Source organism: Monomorium pharaonis, chromosome 6 (genome assembly GCF_013373865.1).
Source record: "Monomorium pharaonis isolate MP-MQ-018 chromosome 6, ASM1337386v2, whole genome shotgun sequence".
Taxonomy (NCBI): domain Eukaryota; kingdom Metazoa; phylum Arthropoda; class Insecta; order Hymenoptera; family Formicidae; genus Monomorium; species Monomorium pharaonis.
In genome coordinates, this window is record NC_050472.1 from 24,857,238 (window position 1) to 24,881,848 (window position 24,611).

The 24,611-nt window shown below is 37.3% G+C and overlaps 1 protein-coding gene across 1 annotated transcript in view; it reads left to right on the forward strand.

Moving 5' to 3' along the window:
• LOC105833774 (voltage-dependent T-type calcium channel subunit alpha-1G) overlaps window positions 1-24,611 on the forward strand; it is a 54,337-nt gene that overhangs the window by 8,414 nt on the left and 21,312 nt on the right. The window contains 16 exon segments of the mRNA XM_036288005.1: window positions 6,027-6,138; window positions 6,679-6,812; window positions 7,244-7,341; window positions 8,198-8,369; window positions 10,367-10,405; window positions 14,754-14,857; window positions 15,181-15,356; window positions 15,878-15,970; window positions 16,302-16,480; window positions 16,620-16,786; window positions 16,911-17,248; window positions 17,905-18,123; window positions 18,199-18,328; window positions 18,610-18,911; window positions 19,142-19,293; window positions 19,588-19,791. Of these exon segments, the coding sequence (XP_036143898.1) occupies window positions 6,027-6,138; window positions 6,679-6,812; window positions 7,244-7,341; window positions 8,198-8,369; window positions 10,367-10,405; window positions 14,754-14,857; window positions 15,181-15,356; window positions 15,878-15,970; window positions 16,302-16,480; window positions 16,620-16,786; window positions 16,911-17,248; window positions 17,905-18,123; window positions 18,199-18,328; window positions 18,610-18,911; window positions 19,142-19,293; window positions 19,588-19,791 (2,619 nt within the window).

Consider the following 24,611-nt stretch of genomic DNA (forward strand, 5'->3'; position numbering starts at 1 on the left):
AAGTATATAATTCTAAAACTATTGTTTTTTCTTGTCATTTTGATTAATAATTTTGTTATAACTTTATTTATATTAGTAACAAAAATAATTTTAAATGAGCATATGCGTTTCTGAATTGCTTTTATTCAAAAGAGATTTATTCCTCATAAGTTACGTGATTTGCGAGCGAGTCGCGCAAAAATCAGCAAAGCCAAGTCGTCAGCTTCAACGATCGATGTAGTAATTCGAGCGTGAAACGCTTTTTTGTTTGATTTCCGCGAACAGGCGCGCTTTATCTAGAAGTCTCATTATTATTTCCATTTGGCCGCAATAATACAGGAAAGAAAAAAAATCTGACAAATTACATGTATATTCCATTTTCTGGTTTTTGTCATTGTAAACGACCACGACAAATTGTGGCGAACCTTCGTCAGTAGCAGCTGTTGAAACGGCTTGGGACGAAAACGTTACGAGAGAGTAGGGAAAACGTTTCTTGACGTAGGATTTTCACGATGATTTAGGTCTCTCTCTAGGCAGGAGCCGACTTCGTTGAATCAATAGCGGCGTGAACGACGAATCCGGAAAGAAGTTCGGTCGCAGATCGACGTCTCTGACACTCTTTACCGCGACTTTTCCTTGCTCCTTCATATCAAACATCCTGTTGACTGAGCACCAATTGCGTGTCCTGAGTACCACCGGATGCCCTTTCAACCATAAAAGCTGAACAACTTTCTATGAAAAAGGGTTACGTTAATGGCGAGATATTGATAGCATTACATATACGTCGTAAAGTAAACTTCAACAAATTAAATATGCAAAAAGTGTAGAAAATTTTTCCTCTTATTTCTTATTTTTTTCTTTCTGACTTTAACCAGATTTTACTTCAAGAAACCTGACATTTTCGAGTGTCATGCACTCGTCAAGATATGAAACATTAAAAATTTTTTTATATAAATACATTTTTTAGAAAGCTCTCCTTTTTGTTACAAAGAAAGGTTCTAAATGTCTTATTCCGTATAAAAAATTTGTATATTACAGAAACATTTGTTTCTGGGACACGTCGTATGCGATGGGGAATGAAGTTGACACAATTCTGTCTCCCTATCGTTGTGTGTTTCCATTTCTTCGCCATTATTATTATTTACTCTATCATCTGAGTTTACATTTTCAACAAAATGTACGGTGCTTTTCAACACGAATTTTTTTATTACATTGTTTCCTAGAATAAGAAGCAATTGGTTCAATGGATAATAATGAAGTAGTATATATCGAGTATACACATACATATATATAAAATAAAAATAACTCTCTTTATCTTTCTTACTCTTCATCTATTTATCAACACTCTAGCAATCAATTAATTAATTAATTTATCTCTTTCTTTATTTTTATTACATTGTGTCTTATTAATTTCTTTTAAATTATTATTTTATTAATTTAAGTTTTTTATATTTAATATTTTAAAGAAAATTAAGATTACCTGAGTATATTAATACTACATATTAAAATTAAAGACTAAATTATTAAAAAATTCATATTTTATAAGCAGGATATGTATGAGAAAGCAAACTTATTAGATACTATCATATGAATTTGCGAAGATGTAAAACAATCACGATATTTACTTAAATTATAGAATGAATATGTAATATCTAATGAAGATTAATTCCTACCATTTCTGATTACCTGTATTAAAGATTAATGATGTATTTATACAAAAGATAAATTTTCTTTAAAATCTTAAAGTATTATGATCAAATTATATCTTAAATTTTTTTCTAATATACGATGAGATTTGAGACAAGTAAAAAAATTTCACAAATATAACGTAACAATAATGGTTTAATGATAAAAAAACAATTATATATACTTACAACCTCATATACACACAAGCACACATATATACATATATATATACTACTCTTTATTTATTAAAAAGCATCAGTACATGTGAATTTCATGTCTGAGCAAAGTAATTATTTGTCGTTTCTGTACAAATTAACCTACTGCGGAAGGCTCGGCAACAAGAGCTGTGCATGCCTCATAAGGGCATAAAAGTTAACAGCAACAACAACAACACGATCCATTAGGTTCAGCGCGTAAAGCCTCTCATACATTCAGCCGTTTTCTACTTGAACGGATACACCTGTCGGACGACGTGCTACCCGTGCACACCAATGCGGAATCCATTGTGTGTGAACTGGAGCATTTGCTGGAAGAATAACAGAGCAATCATTTCGATATACGCAGATATCATGCCTTTGTCTACGTTAATTGTACGACTTTAATAATTACTTTGATATCCTTTATGCATTTACGTTAATTATTCAGTTTTAATATGTTAAGTGTCATGAGGTCATCGGTAAAATAATACATATCACATTAACGTACGTGAAAAGTACAATTAATACATATACACACAATTAGTGGTTTTTAAAAAATTACATTTGTGCCGCCAGTGTATCGTGCTGATTAAGTGAAACTCGCCTTGCAATTTATGTCACATTTCTTGTAACTATTTGAAGATGCTGATATTTAAAGTTAATAATCAAAGTCGAGAATAAAAATTTTTGGACAGGATTTTATTCCATTATCTTCGAGATTAAAGTAAACAAATAGTAGCAATTCTTCTTCTCAAACAATATATTTTTTCTTTCATTTTAAAATATCTACTGTATTCAGGTTTATTTCTAAATATCTTGTCTGAAAGAAATCTTCGATCCTAATAAAGAAGGTGCCTGTCAGAAAGGAATGCACGACTGTTTATCATCAATCGTCTCTTTTGCATTAGCGGGCGGCGACGTTAGCCAAGATGCGAGGGTTGCACGCTGGAGAAAGAGAGAGAGAGAGAGAGAGAGAGAGAGAGAGAGAGAGAGAGAGAGAGAGTTCGGTGGAAGCCAACCGAGTTTATTGATCGAACACACTCCTAGCACGTTTGTGAGAGATAACGTAGAAGATTCTTTGCGATCCGCCTGTCAAATTCACCGACGCGCCGCTTTTTAATGCGAATGTTCCTCCAGCTTCCTCTCCTACCCATCGTTGCCCTCATTCTACGGAGATGAGACGTTACAGGTGCTCACGGTCGTCTGTGTAAGCACACGGGGAGGCTAAGAGCTCGTACAAATGGTCGTCGATATCGACGCTTGGCACGCGAGATCGTGCCGGCGTGATAGATCGCTATTATGATACACCGTCGCTTCGCGGGCTTTTGCGATCGTGCGGCAATCTATCACGCATCTGGCGTGAACTGCGTAGATTGTATGATTTCGTGTTTAATTCAGGTCGAGAAGCGAGAGCTTTTGAAATACTGATCTATATACAATACAAAAAGTTATAAAAACGTCTAACTGACGCTCGAAAAATAAAGACGCCTTTTATAATATTAACACGTCGAATTCCGAGCGTTTTGATAAACTCTTTCAGACGTCTGTCTGAAGAATTATATTTTACTTGTCATTTTACTTTAACATGAAAGCGTTATACTTTGCGAAACGACAAGTCTGATATTTCAAGATATCAAAAGACACGACTGACGGACAATAACCCGATTTAACTTTGTTTAAATGTACATGAAGGAAATTATCATAATTTAATTTTTTATTGGAAAATTCACTTTTAATTAGCTAAATGTGTTTTATATTTTATTCACCGAAAGTTTTCCGAGTCTCCGTAATACACAGTCACCTAGCTCTATATCCGTAATGGAATTTCTGCTGAAATTAAATGGAAATGTTTTAGGGAGACTAGTGGGAGATTGATTTGCGATTCGACGAATCATCGTGTGTCGATTTTGTCGCTTTCATTAGGCTAATTACTCTAGCTATCCTAATCTCTAGCTGCAAATATACTCTGAAGAACCGCCGTTCCATCTAACACCGAAGTGTACGGTACATTCCGTTCGCGTGATAAGTGGCGATCGATTTATTTTTAGTCTACCAATTTCCTGCGCGCTCGGTCGGACCATTTATCGCCCGGATACCATAAAAAATAACGAAGGTCATTTATGAAGATAGACAGGTTCAAGTTCAAATGTCACACCATGGTCCACTTACTTTCAGACGGCTACAGACATGTCGATCGATTCGATGTAATTCGGAGACGCGGGTCGTCTCTCTGTAGCCTATAATTGAAAGCAACAAGTAGGGCTAAAAAAAATTCAGTCAGGACAAAGGATTGCGGCGAATTCTTATCTTAATGGCGCTCCTTACTTTTAACCTTTCGAGAGGGGCGTCGGCCTCACGTGTAACTCGATGTCAGTAGCCGGCTAGCTGACACGTGAATAGCCGCTTGCACGCAACGCTGATGAATATCGCGATGTCGTATTACACCGTTCCGCAAACCGTGGGTGGAATAGAAATCGTCGCGGCTCGGAAATCGATGTCTCGGTTTCTTATTCCCGTGCGTCACGCACTCTATTTATCTCCGCATTAAAAGGATATCATGATAAAATGTTATATTCTCGAAAATCTGTCATGCCATAAAATGTACAGGAAAGGATAATTAAAGGTACCTTTCTCGGATATTAATAAAACAATAATATCCTTATATAAAACAGATTTATGTCTAATAAATGAAATCAAGATAAAGAGAGAATTTCTAAAAAGATTAATTGATATTATTAAAAATCACGCTCTATACTGTAAACATTTTTATACAAAATGTTGTATGTTATACATATAACATTAATATTTTATATATGCAGAAATTGCCGTTTTAGTTTAAAATGATATTTACGTGTAATTAATAATCACATTTGATACTGAGATATCACAATCCTATTAAAAGCGGTAACTACTGAAAACTGATAGCTGCTAATTGTACGATCGGAAACTCACTGCATCGCTCGCGCAGTGTATACATCTTGATTATCAATTTTGAATAAATCTTATATCAAATTTCAGTAGCACTCTTGTATCGTAATGTTGAAAAAAATGTTTGAACAAATCGTGGCTGTAACGATGAATAGTATTATTGTATTTAGTAGTATTGCATTTGTATGTAGAGATTGTAATGCGATTAGATGTAATCACGCAACTGCTTGTTAAATAGGCGTGTAGAAAAAGCACGTTGCGAGGAAACACGGTGTTTAGATGATAGTAACTTGGCAACGGCAAGTGCGCCGATAAACTTCGTACAAAATTATGGATTGCCAAAAATGTAAGATTATTATGTTCAATAATGATAACGATTGTGTTCCAAACTGATTATTCAACAAATATAAAAAATTCTGTAATTTGTTTTTATAATATAATAAAATTTGCTTGCAGGAAAACTTTAATTCTTAATAAATAATTTTCATGCAAATAGTAGTAAATTACATTTATATATTATATAAATTAAAACTCGAATAAATTTATTTGTATTGAAAATTAAAAATTTTTTAGTGACGGTAAATAGATAAAAGAATTCTTAATGCATAATTGAGTATGAAATATGTATTTGCAACATATTTCTTTTATACTTTTTATGCAATATGTGTTGCATATATTTAAAAATTTTCTTTTGTGTTAGTTTAACTCTTTCAAATCTATAGTGGAATATATATGTCCCAGTTTTTAAAAAGTCATATCTATAGTAAATATTGAGCTTTCAGTTCAACTGGGGCTTGTTTTAAAGAAAATTTGTTTGATTTGCTTCTTTAAACTTTAACTGAAAATATTATGATAAATATATAATCATAAAATATAAGAAATTATTTATTTAATAAGATTGAAAAATTTTTGAACTAACCATGGAAGGTTCGTTATTTCGTAAAGCGACTATTCAATATAACTGATGATATCAATTTCTTATTACAATTTCAATATTTTATTTCTCGAATCTTTCATATATTGAATCCACCATTTTAAATTTTTATATTTTGACTCTATTTTTGTATTTCAACAACTCCCCAAATCTTTATAAATAACTGAACATAATATATATTATTAAGAAAAGATTGGACTCTAAGGTTTAATGTAGCAATAGTCTATACTTTATTTACGATTTGTTATCGTTAATCGGAAAGACAACAGAATATTCAGCTATTTTCCTTAACCAAGTCTCACGTGGTTCGAAAGAGTCAGCATGATGGTGATTCTTCTGAATTGCATCACACTCGGGATGTACCAACCGTGCGTGGACGATCAGTGTGTAACGAATCGATGTAAGATACTGCAGGTACGTATACATACTTTGTGAAAGCTGGCTGGAAAAAGAAAAAAGATTTAGGAAAAGAAACCGAAGTAATCCGCGTTATCGCATTCGGATTTAAGAAAGCGAAGCGTATCGGGTTTATTTGAGTAGGAGCCATTTCCATAAGAACGGCCCTCTGCGCGATTTGGAGTCTCGGGATTTGCATGTTCGCGTGCCAGGGAGAAAAGTCCGATATTGGAATGAGAATATTTACAATTCAATTAAGTCAACCTTACGAGGAATTTTCGCGCGAAGGCAGCGATTATACGACGCGCTGATAAGCAAATTAATCGATTGCGCATCTTGACACGGTTTCCGGCCAGCTCGCAATTAGTAAAGGTGGCAGAAGAGAGGTGGAGAAAGAGGAGGAGACGAAGGAAGAGGAGGATGGGAAAGAGATGAGAAAATTACCGATATGGTACAGCCGTTAATCGAATCCTCTAGTAGAGTGCCCTAAATCAATCACGGTAAATTACGTCGATCGTACCCTGTTCTAATCAAGCCGTGTTCTCCTACTTGTTCCAGATGTTCGATGATATCATTTTTGCCTTCTTCTCCTTGGAGATGACCATAAAGATGGTGGCGATGGGGATTTATGGTAAAGGAACTTATCTCGCGGATTCCTGGAATAGATTAGATTTCTTTATAGTGTTGGCTGGGTAAGTATTTTATTTGATATACCTTTTCGAATGTGAATTACCTTGCTTTAAAAAATTTGTGTATAAAAAAACTTTATCGTTACAAAACCGATTTATGTGAAATGCATTATGATAGATAACAAAATAGACAACTTTTTAGTATAAGAATTATAAGAATTTTATAATTATTATAATTAATTAAATTTATTCTACGTTTATAATATTTTAATTTTATATATTTTTTGATAATTTTTTTGTTTGAAATGTATCATTATAATTTTTAATTCCTTGCGTCTTTAAATTTAATTTTAGAAATAAACTAAAATTTCATGCAATAAGTATAATATGTAGATCATTAAATATAATATATTACTAAATTATTAAAAAATCTTGCTGTATAAACTGTAAAAAATAGATATGTTAAAGGAATTTAAAGAGTGACTTGGTTGTAGCGCTATGGAATACTGCCTAAATGTGGAAAATATGAATCTGTCAGCCATCCGAACGATAAGAGTATTAAGGCCATTACGGGCGATCAATCGAATACCAAGTAAGTAACGAGATCTTTGCGAGATATGTCAGAAATCTCTATGGTTGCCAGTTAACTCTAGTTTGCTCACGTCGTCGATTTCACGGTGCATTGCCAGGTGCATAACCGCCGCATATAGATCGTAACGCATTCACGGTTGATTTCATTTTGGAATTGAAACGCGACGAAGACAGAGGAATACACGTAATCATATCAAACAAGAATAAGTAAAGTTAGCAAGAAGAGGCATTTAGTTACAACATTAAGATAGAAATTCAAGATTGAATTTCTCGTAAGCGCAAAATATATACATACATACACGCGTCCCGGAACTTGCGACCTTAATTTTAATAACAGATACTTGGATCAATACATGTGTTATATAACTTGGTTTATTTTATCTTCATCCTGTCAAAGTATTCAAATCACAAGCTGTTGAAAAAGGATTTTGCAAGAGCTATTTTTGGAGGTAAAATCGACAATGACAAAGTCTTATTGTAATTTTAAATTTCTTTCTCGGAATTTGAACGTCAAAACCGACTTAAATATTTAACATTGGAATGATGAAAAATTTCTACGAATTTCACCAGAAATCATTGTCCTTTTCGTATAAATAGAATAGATATTCGTCAACTTTATCTACTATTAAAATTAAGATTGAGAATTTAAATCATTTCGCAAGCAATAAATTTATAAATTATATTTATAGAAAGAAAGCAATCAAAATAGCGTCAGATTATTCCAGTATTTAAAGATTTGAATATTCACAAGCAGAATCGATGTTACGTTGGTTCAAAGAACTCGATAACGAATGATGACGATGCCGATGTGTTATTAATCGCTTACGAATCGTTATTTTCACGAACACCTCCGACAGGTATGAGGATATTGGTGATGCTGCTGCTCGACACACTTCCCATGCTGGGCAACGTCTTGTTACTGTGCTTCTTCGTCTTCTTTATATTCGGCATCGTCGGTGTGCAGCTGTGGGAGGGCATACTGCGCCAACGCTGCTTCCTCAAGGCTCTGCCCAACATCAAGTATCCCGAGTAAGTCAGCGAGAACCGTAGGTTCGCGCGACTATTCGTTGACTACCTTTTTTTTTTATTATAAATGTTCGACTATACAATTCTTCACGTTATTGCGCCTCACGCTGCATCGCATCTCGTTTTTCTTCTTCTCTATCTGTCTTTCGATCGCTGTGCAGTTTGAAGCGCTTCGTCGCCGATCGTCGCATTCCCGCAAGACAGCGAGGTTGTGATAAATCACATTCGGCAATTGGTCGTTAACTACAAATTTTTCGCGATTTTCCGTGTGCACTTTGAGCACGGTAAACGATAAAGCAGCGCGTTCGATGCAAAACGGTCTCTCGATTTTTTAGCAATTCTCATCTAAGGCTGTAATCGCCAAATGGTAGATTTAGCCAAGATCGTCATATTCCAAAACACTTTCGCTTTTGTGTAAAAATTCTATTTTGGAAATTTCTGCAATAACATACGTTGTAATACAGTAAACGCTATAGCTCCACGTGAAAAAAGCAACCAAGACAAGTAACTTTCATTTTTAATATTATCATCATAATATTTCATTTCGTTATCATCGGGCATTTGCGTTTACCGTGTTTGAAGTATGGTGTTGCATAAAAAAAAGTCTATTACTCTGCGTACGTAACTTTGCTCGACCACTTTTGCTTAGACAGAATATTTCTATTTGACACGCCTGCAATTTGTTTCGTCACCTGAGACGATACGGATTTCTTCGGGAATTTTAGTTATGCGAATGGAATAGTCAAAGAGCGCGGCAAGCCGCATAACATGCACGCGATTTGACATCGAGTAAACGACTTGGTCGTGCGGTTCGTTCGCTCGGAGCCCAACTGTAATCTAATATATTCAGATTGCATGTAGCTCCAGTTGTCGCAAAGCATCGCTTGCCGAGTTTTTCTCGCTGTAAATTTAAACGCTCCGCTCTTTTCTTATTTCGCACTCTGCCTTTCGCAAGTTCTTCTCTGCGCCAGTACTTTGCGCTCGATCCGCTTCTACCAGACGATCGATATTTGCTCAGAATACAGTGCAAACTTCGTAATTCATGCTCACTCCGCTCGGCTTATCACGAAACTATCCATAAAAAAACATCATCGTCACGAACTCAAGATAGACGCAACTTAACGAAAGTAGATGATTAAACATTCCTAAAACTTGTTTATGTGAAATTGCTTTTATTACAAGTAACAGAAAATGTATGAATATTCTACACATCTTTTTCCTTATATTTTTCAGATATCATTTTTGTGAAAATGTCTATTATGATTTTGCGTCTTATATAAGCGATTTTTAGTCTTTAAAAATATAAGAAAACAATTACTTTATTTTAACAGTATCTTTTTCATTATTAATAATTTGTTTGAAAACTCATACGGATAGTTGACAGAAATCAAAAGAAGTCTTGACATAAAGGCAAATCTGTAAATGTCGAAATATAAAAGTTTCAAATTACTTTCTTTAATAAAATCTATTTAGATTTTGTAAAAATAATATTTATAATGTGTCCAAATAATATTTATTTAACAGCGCAAATTAAAGACATCTCTCTTTACTTTTTTGTTTCATAAATAATTTAATACACGACAATCACCGACATTGCTTTACCGTGTTTCTAACACATTGAACTTTTATTCAAAGGAAAAATAATTTTAAGAGCATGACACTTACAGCGACCTTTCTGTCAGATGTACGTATATCAATTTGAGATTGTTGGCGCGTTCTAGACAAAATAGATATCATCGGTGGCGAAAGGGACCACGAGAAGTTCGTGAAAAGCCCTGGATGGATCAGTATGTTCTACTTTCTGAACTTTTGCTTTACAGGAGTATATCACGTTAGGCAATCTAAGACGCTCTTCTACACTCTCCTCCCTCTTTTTCTTTGTTTCTCTCTCCTGTTTTTCTGTTTTCTCCCTCTTCTGCTCCTCGTGACTAAAAAAAATCTAGACATGTAAGTACATGGCCCCAGGGAGGCAGTGACAGGCTATTGTTTCGCTGTTGCAGGTTACTCTCGGACGAGTACTCGGTTCGATCACGCATTTAGTAAGCTCTAGTAGAGAACAATGTGCTACACATACATATATATCTTTCTCTTTCTCTCTCTCTCTCTCTCTCTCTCCCCCCCCCCTCTTTCTCTCAATAATACATTCCTATATGAATTACAAAATATACATACACGTGGCATCCATATGTACATATATGTATACATGCAACCATCGTAATGTGCATATGTATATATATTCTCTCTCTCTCTCTCTCTCTCTCTCTCTCTCTCTCTCTCTCTCTCTCTCTCTCTCTCTCTCTCTCTCTCTCTCTCTCTCTCTCTCTCTCTCTTTCTCTCTCTCTCTCTCTCTCTCTCTCTCTCTCCCTCCCTCTCTAATAATATCTATTAATTATAATATCTACAACAATAAACGCTCTATCTATCTATCTATCTATCTATCTATCTATCTATCTCTCTCTCACACACACTTTCTCTTTCTCTCTTTTTTTACTCTCGCTTTCTTTCTGTCTCTTCCTCTGTCTCTCCCTCTTTTATCTCTTCTTTCTTAACCACTGTACCAGTGTGTGACTGTACTGTAGTATGTACTCACATAGAGCATGTCGACTCGACCGACGAATAAAACACTATTTCGTATACTGGCTGCCGATCAAGGAGACGATGGTTCCGAGATTCCCGAGAGCGAGAGAAGAGGTCAACCCTCCTAAACTTCAAGATAGAATTTTAGTGTTATTACTGGACTAATTCACACGTCTTCACTTAATCGTTCTGAAGCACTGAAGCTCACTCCTCGATACACACGTTGTACATAAATCACGTGGTTGCGTGGCTTGAAACACGAGGATATGCCGATGATGGAGGAGGGAATCCGTTTGTTGGCGACCCGGCGAAATTCCATGTTTCTCCACGAGATTACTGTACACTTCGGAATCTCTTCGGCTATCTCGATGCACGAGTCGATGTTCTTCCTCTTCTTTAATCTGGATATACCATTTTCGTGGCTCGCGCGCTTCTTCATTCTCACTCTCACTGTCCCCTTCACTTTCTGCCTCTCTCTATTTTATTCTCCCTCAGCGTGTGTTTAATCGGTAAGCGTTAACGATGTTTTTTGCATATGTGAACTATCGTTTAAGCAACTGTGTGTGTGCGTGTGTGTGTATATGTGTGTGTGTGTGTGTGTGTGTGTGTGTGTGTGTGGCATCGGTGATCTTTATGGTTTCACTACTTCGCACCGCTTTCACAATAGCATACCTTTCCATTACGTATAGAATTTCGCGATCCGTGCACTAAATAGCAAGCTTTTGATACACCTGAAGGTGACGTTTGCTTGAAATGAGAAGTTTCTCGTTTTTAATCTTTTTAAATTTAAGAGATCGGAACTTTGACATTTTAAGGAAGACTCGACACTTCCTCAAGAACCTCATTACGTAGGGAATGAACACGGCACTCTGAGGATCAATGACATTGTTAATAAAATGTACATAATACGAGCCGAACTCTAGATTTTCACGTTTCGAAGGACGTTCCTTTCCTGCTCGGATATGATTACAAAGTGTTTAAGGAACAAGAAACCATCGTCGCACACGTCAAGATTCACCTATCTTAGATGCTTACTTGCGCACCCGGGTGTACAGTGTCTCGGAGCCGCTTTAATTTCAAACTCGCGTGACGCGATAGCGCGGCAAGAGAAGTAGGCACCATAAAAGCTCCAAGCCCAGAAAGAGAGAGAGAGAGAGAGAGAGAGAGAGAGAGAGCTAATTAAACGCGCGGTGCTCGCGCGGTCTATTCCGGTATACGTAGCAGCTATTTTCGAACGTTTATCGACTTCTGCACCAGCGTTACTACCGTTCCCGCGCGCTAGTAGCGCAGCGCTAGAGCCTCGCGGATAGCGATGGCCCTGGAAAGCGATATATCTCAACTCGTAACTTTCAAAGCACGCAAGCCAAAAGTATTCTTGAAAAGGCATCTATCTTGGCGGATAATATCGGAATTCAAGCGAGTATCAAAAGCAATATCGCAGTGTATTTAGCTTTATGTGCAATAAAACGTTCGAAGTAACACGCGCTTGTGGGTTCAGAAGAGAACGGTGATAAATGTACTTGAAAATTTTATCCTAGAAACTGTTACATATCCGCTTACTTGAGAACATCGAAAAGCCATCGCTAATTGCACAGAGTTCGCTGCCAAAATGCACTCACGGATGTACCACAAGGCGATCGGATTTTTGATCACGATGAAGTACGATGTATTGTCATATACAAAGAAGACTGTTATATTGAATATAGTTACATTTTTGCACGACGCTTTTTTGGATTTGTATCATTTCCAAGTTAAATTGATTTCGCATCAAGATACAGACGCGAATAGGAAAAGTTTATCGCGATATCAGAGTTGCGAGAAAGCAATACATTATGTGGATTAATATATTGTTCAAAAGTAGGACATCTGGTCACCTTATAAATATATAACGTACGAGAGGATCTAGAACGATGGGCACGATCAACACAGCGAGCAGAAATGTGAAGCATACGCTTATGCCGCGTTAAAGGCACGCAAATTAAGGAGAGCACAGGCGATCACGTGCACGCCGTTAATTAAGCATACATAGCGTGTGTTTGGATAACAAAATTGTGTCGCATTATTTTAGTACGCCTCGTAATGTAGTATTCTTCTATTGCTCCATTTTTTTTCTGTTCAATCAATGAATATCAAGAAGTATAATATTTCAGCTTGAAACTGTTGTTAAACTTAAGAATATCAATACAAAGCGAAGTAAAGTGCGAAGTGAGATCGATCATACTGATTCTAGTGGGATTATCAATCACGAGCACGTCTGAGAATCCAGAATAAAAGATGCTATATTGCGATAGAGAAGATGGCACAGTACCCTTCGATCCTAAAGGGCATAGCATAAAGTGAATTATCCGTCAAACTTGAGACAACATATATTTGCCCATATTTCATGTTAATATGTTGAAGATTATATGGACATATTAAACTGTACATAAGAGAGAGAGAACGTCATCAGTTTTAGTTTTTATTCTTTACATAAATCTTTTAATGATAGTAATAATATCAAGTAATTATGCATTTAGTAATAATAATATTAAGCAATTACTTATTACCTTGCCATTTACGTTAAATTAAACTTCGCGAGCGTCTCTCGGACGGAGCTTGAGCCCGATAGCTATCCTATAAGCTTCTTCAAGAGCAAGGTTTTGTTTACTTAGCTCGACAATGGCGTAACTTACAATCTTGAAAGCTAGAAACGGCCATTCATTTTTTGGTACCCATGGTATTGCCGGTACGATGTTTCGCGTGGAAGACGTGTAAATTATATTTATATTTTCGGCGCGATATCAACCGTGCACGCAAATTCATGTCGGTATACGTATATCTGCATTTGCCTATATTTTCTCTCAATCGTTGCGCACGTACGTTGTACATCAGCATCTATATATACGTGTACGTACACTATACTACATACGAGGTGTCCGAGAATCATCGGACGAGCTGTCGACCAGTGATATAAACAGGGTCGAAAGTGTAAGCACGGCAAGGCCGGTGGATAAGCGCGCCCGATTTCCAGAGCAGCACGCGTTTTATTCGAAGCAATCTCGATGCGAAAACCGCGTTAAGCATGTATCGATCAGTTTCGCGAATGCTCAGTGCTACAGCCGCGTCACGCTGACAATGATTTGTGCGGCGTTTACGGTTAGCCTTCATTCGTATGCATATACATCCTTTGGAACCTATAACACGGGAACCTACTCCGATCGATTGCATTTACATATTTTCGGTTAGGTTCCCATTTACACAAAAAACCACACTGGGAGCTCCTCCGGTAATTCCGCGCAACCCTCTGAATATTATATATTATGAATATATGAATATATATGCATATATATATGGAACGAATTATTAAAAATTCCATACAATAACCATTATCTAAAATTGCTTCTTATATTCTTATATTACTCCATAATTTGCAGTTTCTCTCTTCACAGAAGATAAAGTTTTTTGTATTAAAAGTTAAAATTATATATTTTGTGTTATATATGTCAAAGTTGTTTTGACATTTTCAATTAATACATAGTTCATCAAATATAAAATTTGCTTGATAAATTATTAGATATATCTTTTTTAAATTAGTGCATAAGAAGTTATTTTAGACGCCAGTTTTCAGTGGTTTGTTCTGTACATATATGTTTACGCTATATATATTATATCAAACACGCTCTGCATATCTACATACAATGTACGCATAAGCAAAGCATGCGAAGAGTGCATCCGTGCATAATGAGGCATATGTACACAAATCTTTAAACTTAAGATATACGTGAAAATCGGTGTGCGTAAATTTTTAATCGTTGCTCGTTGATTTTCCAGCGATCTGGAGAAATATTTCGAGTATCAGGGTCAGGATTACATTTGTTCGCGTCCCGATGACAACGGGATGCACTCCTGCAGTAATCTGCCGCCTCTCAAGTTAGGTAAGTAAATCCTCCGTCAAAAAATTTCGGATAAATTTGCAAAATATAATTTCATAAAAAATGCTCAATTTCACTGAATTTAACTCTTTAACGGTGATATGTAAAATTGTCGGATTAAAAGTACTTTATACGAGTTGCTCCAGAAATATAAATTTCAAAAATATATCATGGGCGTTTTTAAGCTTTGAAATAATGAAAATATTTGAGTCAAGTTTTTTTTATTCCGAGCTGTCTAATATTCTGACTCCACCGCATTAACATACATTCGGGTAATTGATTGCTTCCTCACCGTAATCGGACGCAACGGCGTTTTTCGTATTCAGGGAATTTGGTGTGCAACAGTACCGCCGTGCCAAATAGTAACATCACGTTTATCAACAATGAAACCTGTGTTAATTGGAACTACTACTACACCGAATGCAAGGGCCAGGGCAACAATCCATTTCAAGGAACAATTTCATTCGATAACATCGGTCTCGCCTGGGTTGCTATATTTCTTGTGAGTGCTTTAGTTACTCGTCCTACATTCGTTCAGAATAATTTACGTATGCATGTGTACACGTACTCATACATGTACATGTGGCACGGAATATTTCTCCCATTTATAAGTAAAATACTTTTACGGCGCCCGAAAGTCGATGGAAACGCGGATCGCGCGCATTAGTTCGCGATAGTGCCAAGAGAAAAATTACGCTATCGACGAATAAGCTATTGCAGACGAATTGGTTTTCATTCGATAAGATGTTATCGCGAGTGAGTAATGTACTAGCTGGAAGGCTTCGTATTTTTATATAATGAAAATATATGAGGTTTCGCAACGTATTTCCTCTTAACGCGTTTGTAGCATGATTTCCCTGGATAAGCTTCCTCTAATTTTTAACGAAAATCCAGTCGTGAAGTTTTAATATCTTCAATTATTTTAATACCTTTTATAATTGATTTTTAATGTATTAACAATAGATTAAATTTATAAAATCGTTTGTCGCTAACGCTGAGTAGCGCAATTATGTCGATTTATAGGTAATTAGTCTGGAAGGGTGGACGGACATAATGTATTACGTGCAAGACGCCCATTCTTTCTGGGACTGGATATACTTCGTTCTCCTGATAGTCGTAAGTGTTCTATTTGTTATCCCAATTGCATAGAAAGTGCAATTTGTAAAACACAATGAGTGATAGGTTTTGTTTATTGTTCACATTCAAGTATCTTTCACGAGCTTACGTCTCCCCTTTAAAATAAATTACATTTGCAAAGCAAAAAACGATAAAAACCGCGATTATTAATAGTCACGCTTTTAATGATCAACTAGTTCTACGAAATTGTAATACAATATAATCCACGAAGAGATAGCGATAATGATTACAATATAAATAAGAAAAAGTCAACGTGGAAGCATATGAAAGAATTAGTGGTCCATGGGTTAAAGAGGGCTCGCGTTTGCAGATCGGCTCGTTCTTCATGATCAATCTCTGCCTGGTCGTAATCGCGACGCAATTCTCGGAAACGAAAAAACGGGAAATGGAGAGGATGCGACTGGAACGCGCGCGTTACCATTCGACCTCGACGCTCGCATCGTCCACGAATACCTCGGAGCCTACTACTTGTTACGCCGAAATCGTCAAGTAGGTACTCTCGTCATCACGTTGCACGTTCCCTCAAGGACGCTATTCACGCTCGCGGATTGCCTCCTCGTAGAAGAGAACTCGCCGACGCTCCTACTTTAGAGACGATGGATGATAATTCGATGTCTTCTTTTTTCAGATACATTGCACATCTCTGGCGACGAGGTAAACGAAGACTGATGAAGAGATATCGCCTGTGGCTGTACAGGAGGCAGCAGAAGCGGGAGCAGAATCTACTCAAGGATCAGCAGAGTCAAGTGTCTCGTTCGAACGTCGCTGCTGTCGGACCGAATCGCGTACCGGGCGGTAAATTAATAACTTTTTAATTGAAAAAAAAAAAAATTGAATAATTAAATAAAAATCCAATTAAAAGTGGAACAACTCTTGATACTAATCGTGACTCGAACTCTCGAAATTGTTGCACGTTCAGATAGAAGACTGCATCACGGACGGTGTCCGCGGCTCCTTGCCGCGCTGGAATATGCGGAGCAACAGCAACAGCAGCAGCAACAGGCTGTCAACGGTAACGGCGGATCTGTCGCCGATTTTGCCACGATCATATCTCCGACGCAATCGGCGGTGGCAATCGCCGCCCCCGCGAGCGTCGGCAATAGCGTCGGTAGTGGAAACCTGGGCACCGCACCTCGTGCCAGCCCTGAGCTTTCCGAGGCGGAGGCTTCCACGAACATATGCCACAGATTGAGCGTTCACCGCACTTCCTCTGTGTCCAACGGAAGCGACAATGACGTCATGAGAAACGTGCCCGAGGCAAGTACAGATATTGTAGATATGCATGCGAGAAAGCACCACGAGATTTCTCACGCGTTAAAGACGAGCGGCGCAATTGAAGTTCGACAAATGAAATATCGGAAAATAATTTTCCAATGTACAACGGTTATATAATTAATTAATTCAATTAAGTAAGATAAATAACATAAATGATAAGTATTGATCTTATTACTGGAGGGTCATAGCGTTATTTTGTTTTCTCCGATGGTCTCAATTGTGCCGCATTTGCTCTCTAGAAATATTACACTCGACTATGGTCTTAGAATGCAGCTTTAGGCAAGCAAGAATATTTGAATGATTCGTTTAGCGTTCCTCCCGTTAAGTTATTCTCTTCGCTGGCATTTATCTTCTGCTTTATATTAACACAGTAGTGTACTTCATTACGATTGTACACGCTTTTCACGTAGAGAAACATTAGTATTTACATTTTATTGCATTTCGAGTTCTCGACAATGACAACAGAGTATTCTTTTGCACAGAAGAACTTGTGACTTTGAGCTTTTAGGTATTGCAACATCTCGTGCATAAAATTTCTTTTCTTAATCCTTAACAAGTTTAGGCTGAGAACGGAGCACGAGAGAGCGCCTGTCGTAGTGTGTAAGACGCGTAACGTATGCTTGATTATCGCCTTCTAGACGAAGAGCACGTTGAGTCCACCATGTACTGTCTATCGGAGAAGAAGCAGCGTAATGTTTAGCGACGTAGTATTGCTCCATGGCAGCAATAATGTCGGGAATGCGTTGCAGCCGGGGTTGACGGTGACACCGGGCGAACGTAACGTCTGCTCGAGCGAGAAGATGACACAGACGGGCGATGGTAACGTTTGGTCCAGTCCACTGTCGGACCACGCACAGGTAATTTCCAGCTGCCGTGGTTGCTCCGTAAATCCGTGTATGAAGATTTCTCTTAAACAAGCCGTATTGTCGCAGATGCAAGCCGAGCTTGGTGGTAACGAGGCTATGACGTGTCAGGAATTGTTGGCTCTCAGCGGTGCTCTCAGCGCTGCTCTGCCTACGGGTCAACTAGCGCTCGATTCGTTCCTAAATTCTCTCACGAAAGGCAAGTCTATTTGATATACAACGAACACGATTTAGCTTGAAATTGTGTTATTTGTGTGTTGTGTAATTTTCAAAAATATTAAAATAGAGGCTGTCAAACTGATAAGCTTTAATAAAAGTATTACATTTTTAAAAGATACTATAAACAATAATAAACGTAAATATTATATATATTTTTGAGTATCCGTGATTTCTTTTTTAAATATAATAAATTCAAATAAATTCAAACGACTAAATAAAAACGTGGGAAGAAATGTGAAAATGAATTAACATGTCTCATAGGTATAACAGATCGTCACATCACGTTGGAAGATCGCACGCAGTGGCTGACGTCCGACGTTGACAATTGTTCCTGTTGTTGCGAGCTGCAGGGAGGTGATCAGTGGCCGGACGACGGCGAGAAGTGGCAAAAATCTTCGCGGCCTAGACAGTTTCTGAGACGCTCCGCCAGCTGTTGTATTTGCACGTTACGCTGCATAAGACGATGGATCAAAAAACTTGTCGAGCACAAATACTTCCAGCAGGGTATTCTACTGGCGATCCTCATCAACACTTTAAGCATGGGAATCGAGTATCATAATCAGGTAACACTTGAACTTGATTGCATATTACTTCGGTGTCATATCGGGTCTTTCCGGGGATTATTTTACGTTTTGTTATTAAATTATGAATTTAGCAGTGTCCCCCTCAATTTGAGTATCAAAATCAAAAGTTGCTGTGTAATATTATTGCATTCTCACAAAGTTAAAATAAAGATAATATTTTGCAAGTGTCATAATTAATTGTAATTGCGGTAATAATTATGTATACGCAGCCGGAACAATTAACGGTAGCCGTTGAGATAAGCAACATCGTATTCTCGGCCATCTTTGGGGTGGAAATGTTGCTTAAGGTAATAGCGGAAGGTCCATTCGGTTATATCAGTAACGGCTTCAACGTCTTCGACGGCATCGTCGTCATCCTGAGGTAGGACTTTCTAATGATTTTTTAAATAAATTCTTAATTATAATATAAGAAGTAGTAGTATACATAAACAATAATATTAAATAAATGGCACGTATGCATCACTGCAGTCCCGTAAAACGCATACGCGCATACACTGTCAGCGCAATCTTCTCAATCGTGACTGCATTTCGATTTTACGAGAAAGCCATAATACGACGGATTGTTATAGCTATCTCGTAAAATTCTTTGCGAGCGGATCGTCTATAACGGGTTGATAAAGAATAACATATTGCACACTCTGCAACGCGTTTACAGCGTCGTCGAGCTCTGCCAGTCAGTCGTGGAAGAGCGCAGTGGCAGTTCCGGTTTGAGTGTCTTGCGTACCTTCCGCCTTCTCAGGATCCTGAAGCTGGTGCGATTTCTGCCCAATCTGCGACGTCAGCTCTTCGTGATGCTGCGCACCATGGATAACGTTGCCGTATTCTTTTCTCTTTTAGTACTTTTCATCTTTATATTCAGGTAAGTTGCCGTCTTATCTTCGTCCGCGTCAGCGACACCGCCGGAATTCCGGGCCTCGGGCCTGTGTCGCCGGATCTTCTTTCCGTTTTCGTCTCTCTGTTTCTTTTCTCTTTTTTTCTTACGTGTGCCCACTTCGCGAACAGGTATCATCGCAGACGGGATTAAGTCGACCGCGAGGAAACCGTCCAACCGAACCTACGCGCCGCGTTTTCTCGGATTACGGGGTACTATCCGCGTCTTCCTGTTCTAATTATCATCTCATCAGCCTAGTTTGCATGTCTGGCAAGGCAGATCGAAGTTACGGAACTGCCGATAGATATTGTCAAACAAATTGAGCAAGAACTTCGAAACGTGAAACGTCGACGACAACTATTGATCATTGATCCTAAAACAATATAAAATATCTAGCTTACAGGAAAAGCTCAATAGACTCTGCATGTTTCATAATAATGCTATATTTATTGCTTTGTTTAATAATTACATTTTATCCGTACTATTTGCAGAAGCTGTGTGTAAATATAAAAATATAATATCAGTTTTTTCTCTTAGAAATTATTTTTAAATTGATATGTTTTTAATTCTTAAAGAAATAAGAATAATTTAAAACTGACAAATATTGAAAAGTTTTTATTATTTATATTAATATTCTTATTTGAATATTACACACATATATATATATATATTTAAAAAAATATATGTAATAATTATATAATTCTTCAAATAAAAAATGTCTATATTAATTATTTATTGAACATCATAATTAAATTTAATTTAATTGTGTGCATTTGATCATATGATAAAAATGACGCTGATATAATAATGTCGTCGATGCTTCGATATTTCGAAAAGAGCTTCTTGCCCGCTTCTACGAGCTTTCGAGCTTCAGGAGCAAATCGCGCGCCGCTGCTCTTCGAGCCGAGGCCTACATTAGGTGACTCTCTTCCGTTCATACCTTTCTCTTCTACTTTATTCGCTTTTTTACTTTGTTTCCGCGCGGTGTGTGAGCCGCCATCAGTTAATGCATATCACATATATATATATAGAAGTTCTCAAGTTTTACCAGCAGTTGTCCCGTGTTTTCGCGTCTCTTAGCGTTTCTTTGAGCGGCATATTTTCTGACGTTGTTAATGGTAATGACGATGGTATTTGTTGGCACGATCTATTACGAGGGAGGAGCCGGTCTGCTGCCGGCCCCTCTTTTATGGCTTGAGGCATCGAACGTACTTTCGACGTTTATCTAGAAAATATATCTATATATAAATATATATATACGTATATGGAATATATATTTACATGTGTGTGCATGTGATGCTTTTCTGCTGGACGTCTTAGCGACGAGTATGAAAGGCTATATGTATATATATATATTTATTATCATGTTCAATATTATATTGTTGATTTATATTCATACATATACATGAATCTCTCCCGCTGTCATTCTTTCTTGCTACTCTGAGCGCCTATATTAAGTGCGTGCGCCTCGGTGTGGCCCTCGATATTAGAACAGCTTGCGAATGTTCAACATTTATCTCCCCCCTTCTGCAGAATTACATATATATACATATTATATATATCTCGTCATGCTGCGTAGGACCTCCCGCTATATACATCCGTGCGTTTACAACGCGTTTTACGACCGTTCGATAGCCGATCTGCCGTTCACCGCAGCCGCAGCCCTCGCTATTGCGATGTCGATACTGCAACTGATTGCCCAATGTCTGCCGCAGACACGTAGACGCAAATATTGAATATTTTGCTACATTTGGACAGCTTTAATAATTAATTATATGTTAAAAATAAAAAATAGAGATTTTATTATTTATTTAGTCATTTTAACAGTTTTAATAAAACATCTAAAAATTAAATTATTTGCAGTCGTGAGTAAATATATTCTTAAACATATCTTAGGCTATAGAATAGATTCCAAAACTAATTTTTTGTCGCGTATAAAATTATTTATATGCTGATTTTTCAGAGAATCGTGAATAAAAAAGAGCTAAGAGAAACATTCGAGCGTTTCGTTGAATCCGTAAATCCGGAAGATCTTTTCCCAAAACTCTTTTCGAGATAAAGTGAATATCTTCAGAAGTGAACACAAAGTCGTACGAAACTATGCAAATGTTGGCGGATACGTCTCTGCGCGCCGATTCGTAGTATGTCTTCTTCGACGGCCATCTCTAGGTGCTTGCATCTTTCTTTAGTCGCAAGCCGCGAATGAAGTTTCCGACAAATCCGCTTTAGAGAAATTTTTCCTTTCTTGATCGGCCGAAGTGCGCTAAGTAACGAAGTTCTCTCGATGTACTCGCATCGAGATAGCAAGTCAAAATCCCGATTCGGCCAAGGTTTCAGATTACGACGGAAGACGAAAGTTCATTTTAAAGTCAATTCGAGTTTTCTCGTTTGTTTTTAAAAATTTTATAAGATACACCATGTACGGACATTATACTTTACGACGTAAAGATTGCGAACGAATATCACTCGATCGAGTCTGCACTTTCGTCGTATTATTATATGGTATATACGAAATGTTGTAAAACTATGGGATATTCAATCGTAGATAAATTGAACCCTGAATGTTATTTTTAAGCGAGGCTTTTACGAATTAGTTGATTCTGTTAAGCAAACTTTATTCAAATCGACTTCTAATTTAGTTTTTTTTCTCTCTCTCTCTCTCTCTCTCTTTCTCTTTTTCTCTTCCAAGAGATAATTAGTGATTAAAGTTAAAAGCTTGTGACATTCTCCTAGAGAGTTTTCCCTAAAGAAAATCCCGTCTACTTTTGTCATCGATTTTATAGTTGAAAGAACATCCGATAATTTTAAAACATTTTGTATATACGCATTTTGAACTGATCGGTTACTTGGCCGAGTCATGCTTTACAAATCGCGGTTCTGTTTTAATCGAGCTTTATCCCTTCTCTCTCTTTCTCTCTTTTTCTTCATCATTCTTTGTCATTTTATCTCAGAGTTTACGTATATATATATACATATATATATGGATAAGGAAGTACATTGCACGTTTCGTTGTGTTGTAGTATTCTCGGGATGAACCTGTTTGGTTGCAAATTCTGTGAAACGATGAAAGGCAGCTCTGACGTCGAGTGTGATAGGAAAAACTTTGACTCGTTACTCTGGGCTATTGTGACGGTGTTTCAGGTACCTACCAAAAAAAAAAGAAAGAAAAAAAGATACTTTTTCACGTATCTTCTCGAGGGCATTTTTGACTTTTCTATATAGTGTATATTACCTATATATATATATATTTATTCGTGCATATATATTAACGTTGTACTACACCGCATCTACATATATATATATACGCTAAGTATACATACGTACTATCACGTTTCTTGATTTTCCGACAAGTTAAAGTCGTGCGATCACTCGCAACGTGCGTCCGCCTTCACTTTATATGATTTCTGAGGCCTCAGGTAACGTATATTGGGAGATAAGCGCTTTCCAGCATGTCGTCATCATTTCTTCGACGGGTGGGGGAAGGGGGGAAAGGCAGGAGGAGGCTACCGGTACCGACTTTAAAAGTAATAGAGAAAGACTTTAACGAAGTATTATGTAAGTGTTTTTTTTTTCTCCGAGGGATTATTCTTCAGATCTTTAATGTTGTACTTTTATTGTGAATACATTCAGAAAGAGAATAGGGAGTAAAAGCCTGACTTGAGGCGGTGCTGGGGGCTCACAGGCTGGGCACATGCAGATTATCCAGTGTGGATTATTACAAACATTGCATACGATTGCCGGTGCTTCTTCATTTCGCGTTTATCCGTCGCTTCACAAGCACAACACGCGCGCGCGTTAATACGCTGCCTCCTGCCGCGTCTTCTGCGAACGCGTCGAGCTGGCTCCCTTCTGGCATGCTTTCGCATGCGTTTGTTCTCTTTGTGTGTTCGCAATGACGAGCGAAATCTGCATTTTACGAATTTTTTTAAGAGTATCGAAATTAGCACAATTATTCATATTAAAAAAAAAGATAAAAGGAAGAATGAGATATGTAACAATATCACATAATATTAAATCCATTGATGAAATAATAATTTGAATTATCCATGTTTTTAGAAACTCTAGATTTTCGTGAAAATGCAGACATTTTCGCTCAGGCTTGAGAAAACTCTGCTTAGACGCTTCGCATACTTATTCGCTTATCCCTATGTCGATGTTGACGTTACTTTAATATATCGATTTTATATTGATGTTATCGGAGTAAATGGTTTAGTAACAATGTCTATTGCGCCATTGAAATCTTTTAATGCTGTAAGAAACCAAAGCCCGATATAGAGAAACTTTCCAATAGAGTCTCAATGAAATTTCAATCAAAACGATCAAACTTAATTTAATAAAATCCTAATAGGATTCCAATACACATGACGCGGAAAATTCGGCCGATTATCTCGGTACGTTCGTAAGTATAGTTAGTGGACTAAATGGAATAAATATCTATTATACGTGTTCAAACGAGAAGCAATAATGAAAATGATAAAGATATATAAAATATGAGTCTACTGGAATTACAAGAAATGTTGAAAAGTCACGGTAAAATTGTCCAGACGACAAGCGTTGACGTTCTCTAGACATGTTTGGAATATCTGTTTAGCAGCCACCCCTAGGATCGCCCGGACATGCCATATCCTGCCTAAATGACACGGTAAATGGCCGTTCTAGGATTACACGGCGATCCCAGGATTGGCTCTTTGTCCTGGCCCGAACTGCCAATATGTCGACGGAAATGAGACTCTTGCCCGACTGATATCGGTGCAACGCGCGCGTTGCGCAAATTGCTTTGCATGCGATGTACCTTCTTAGGCATTTGG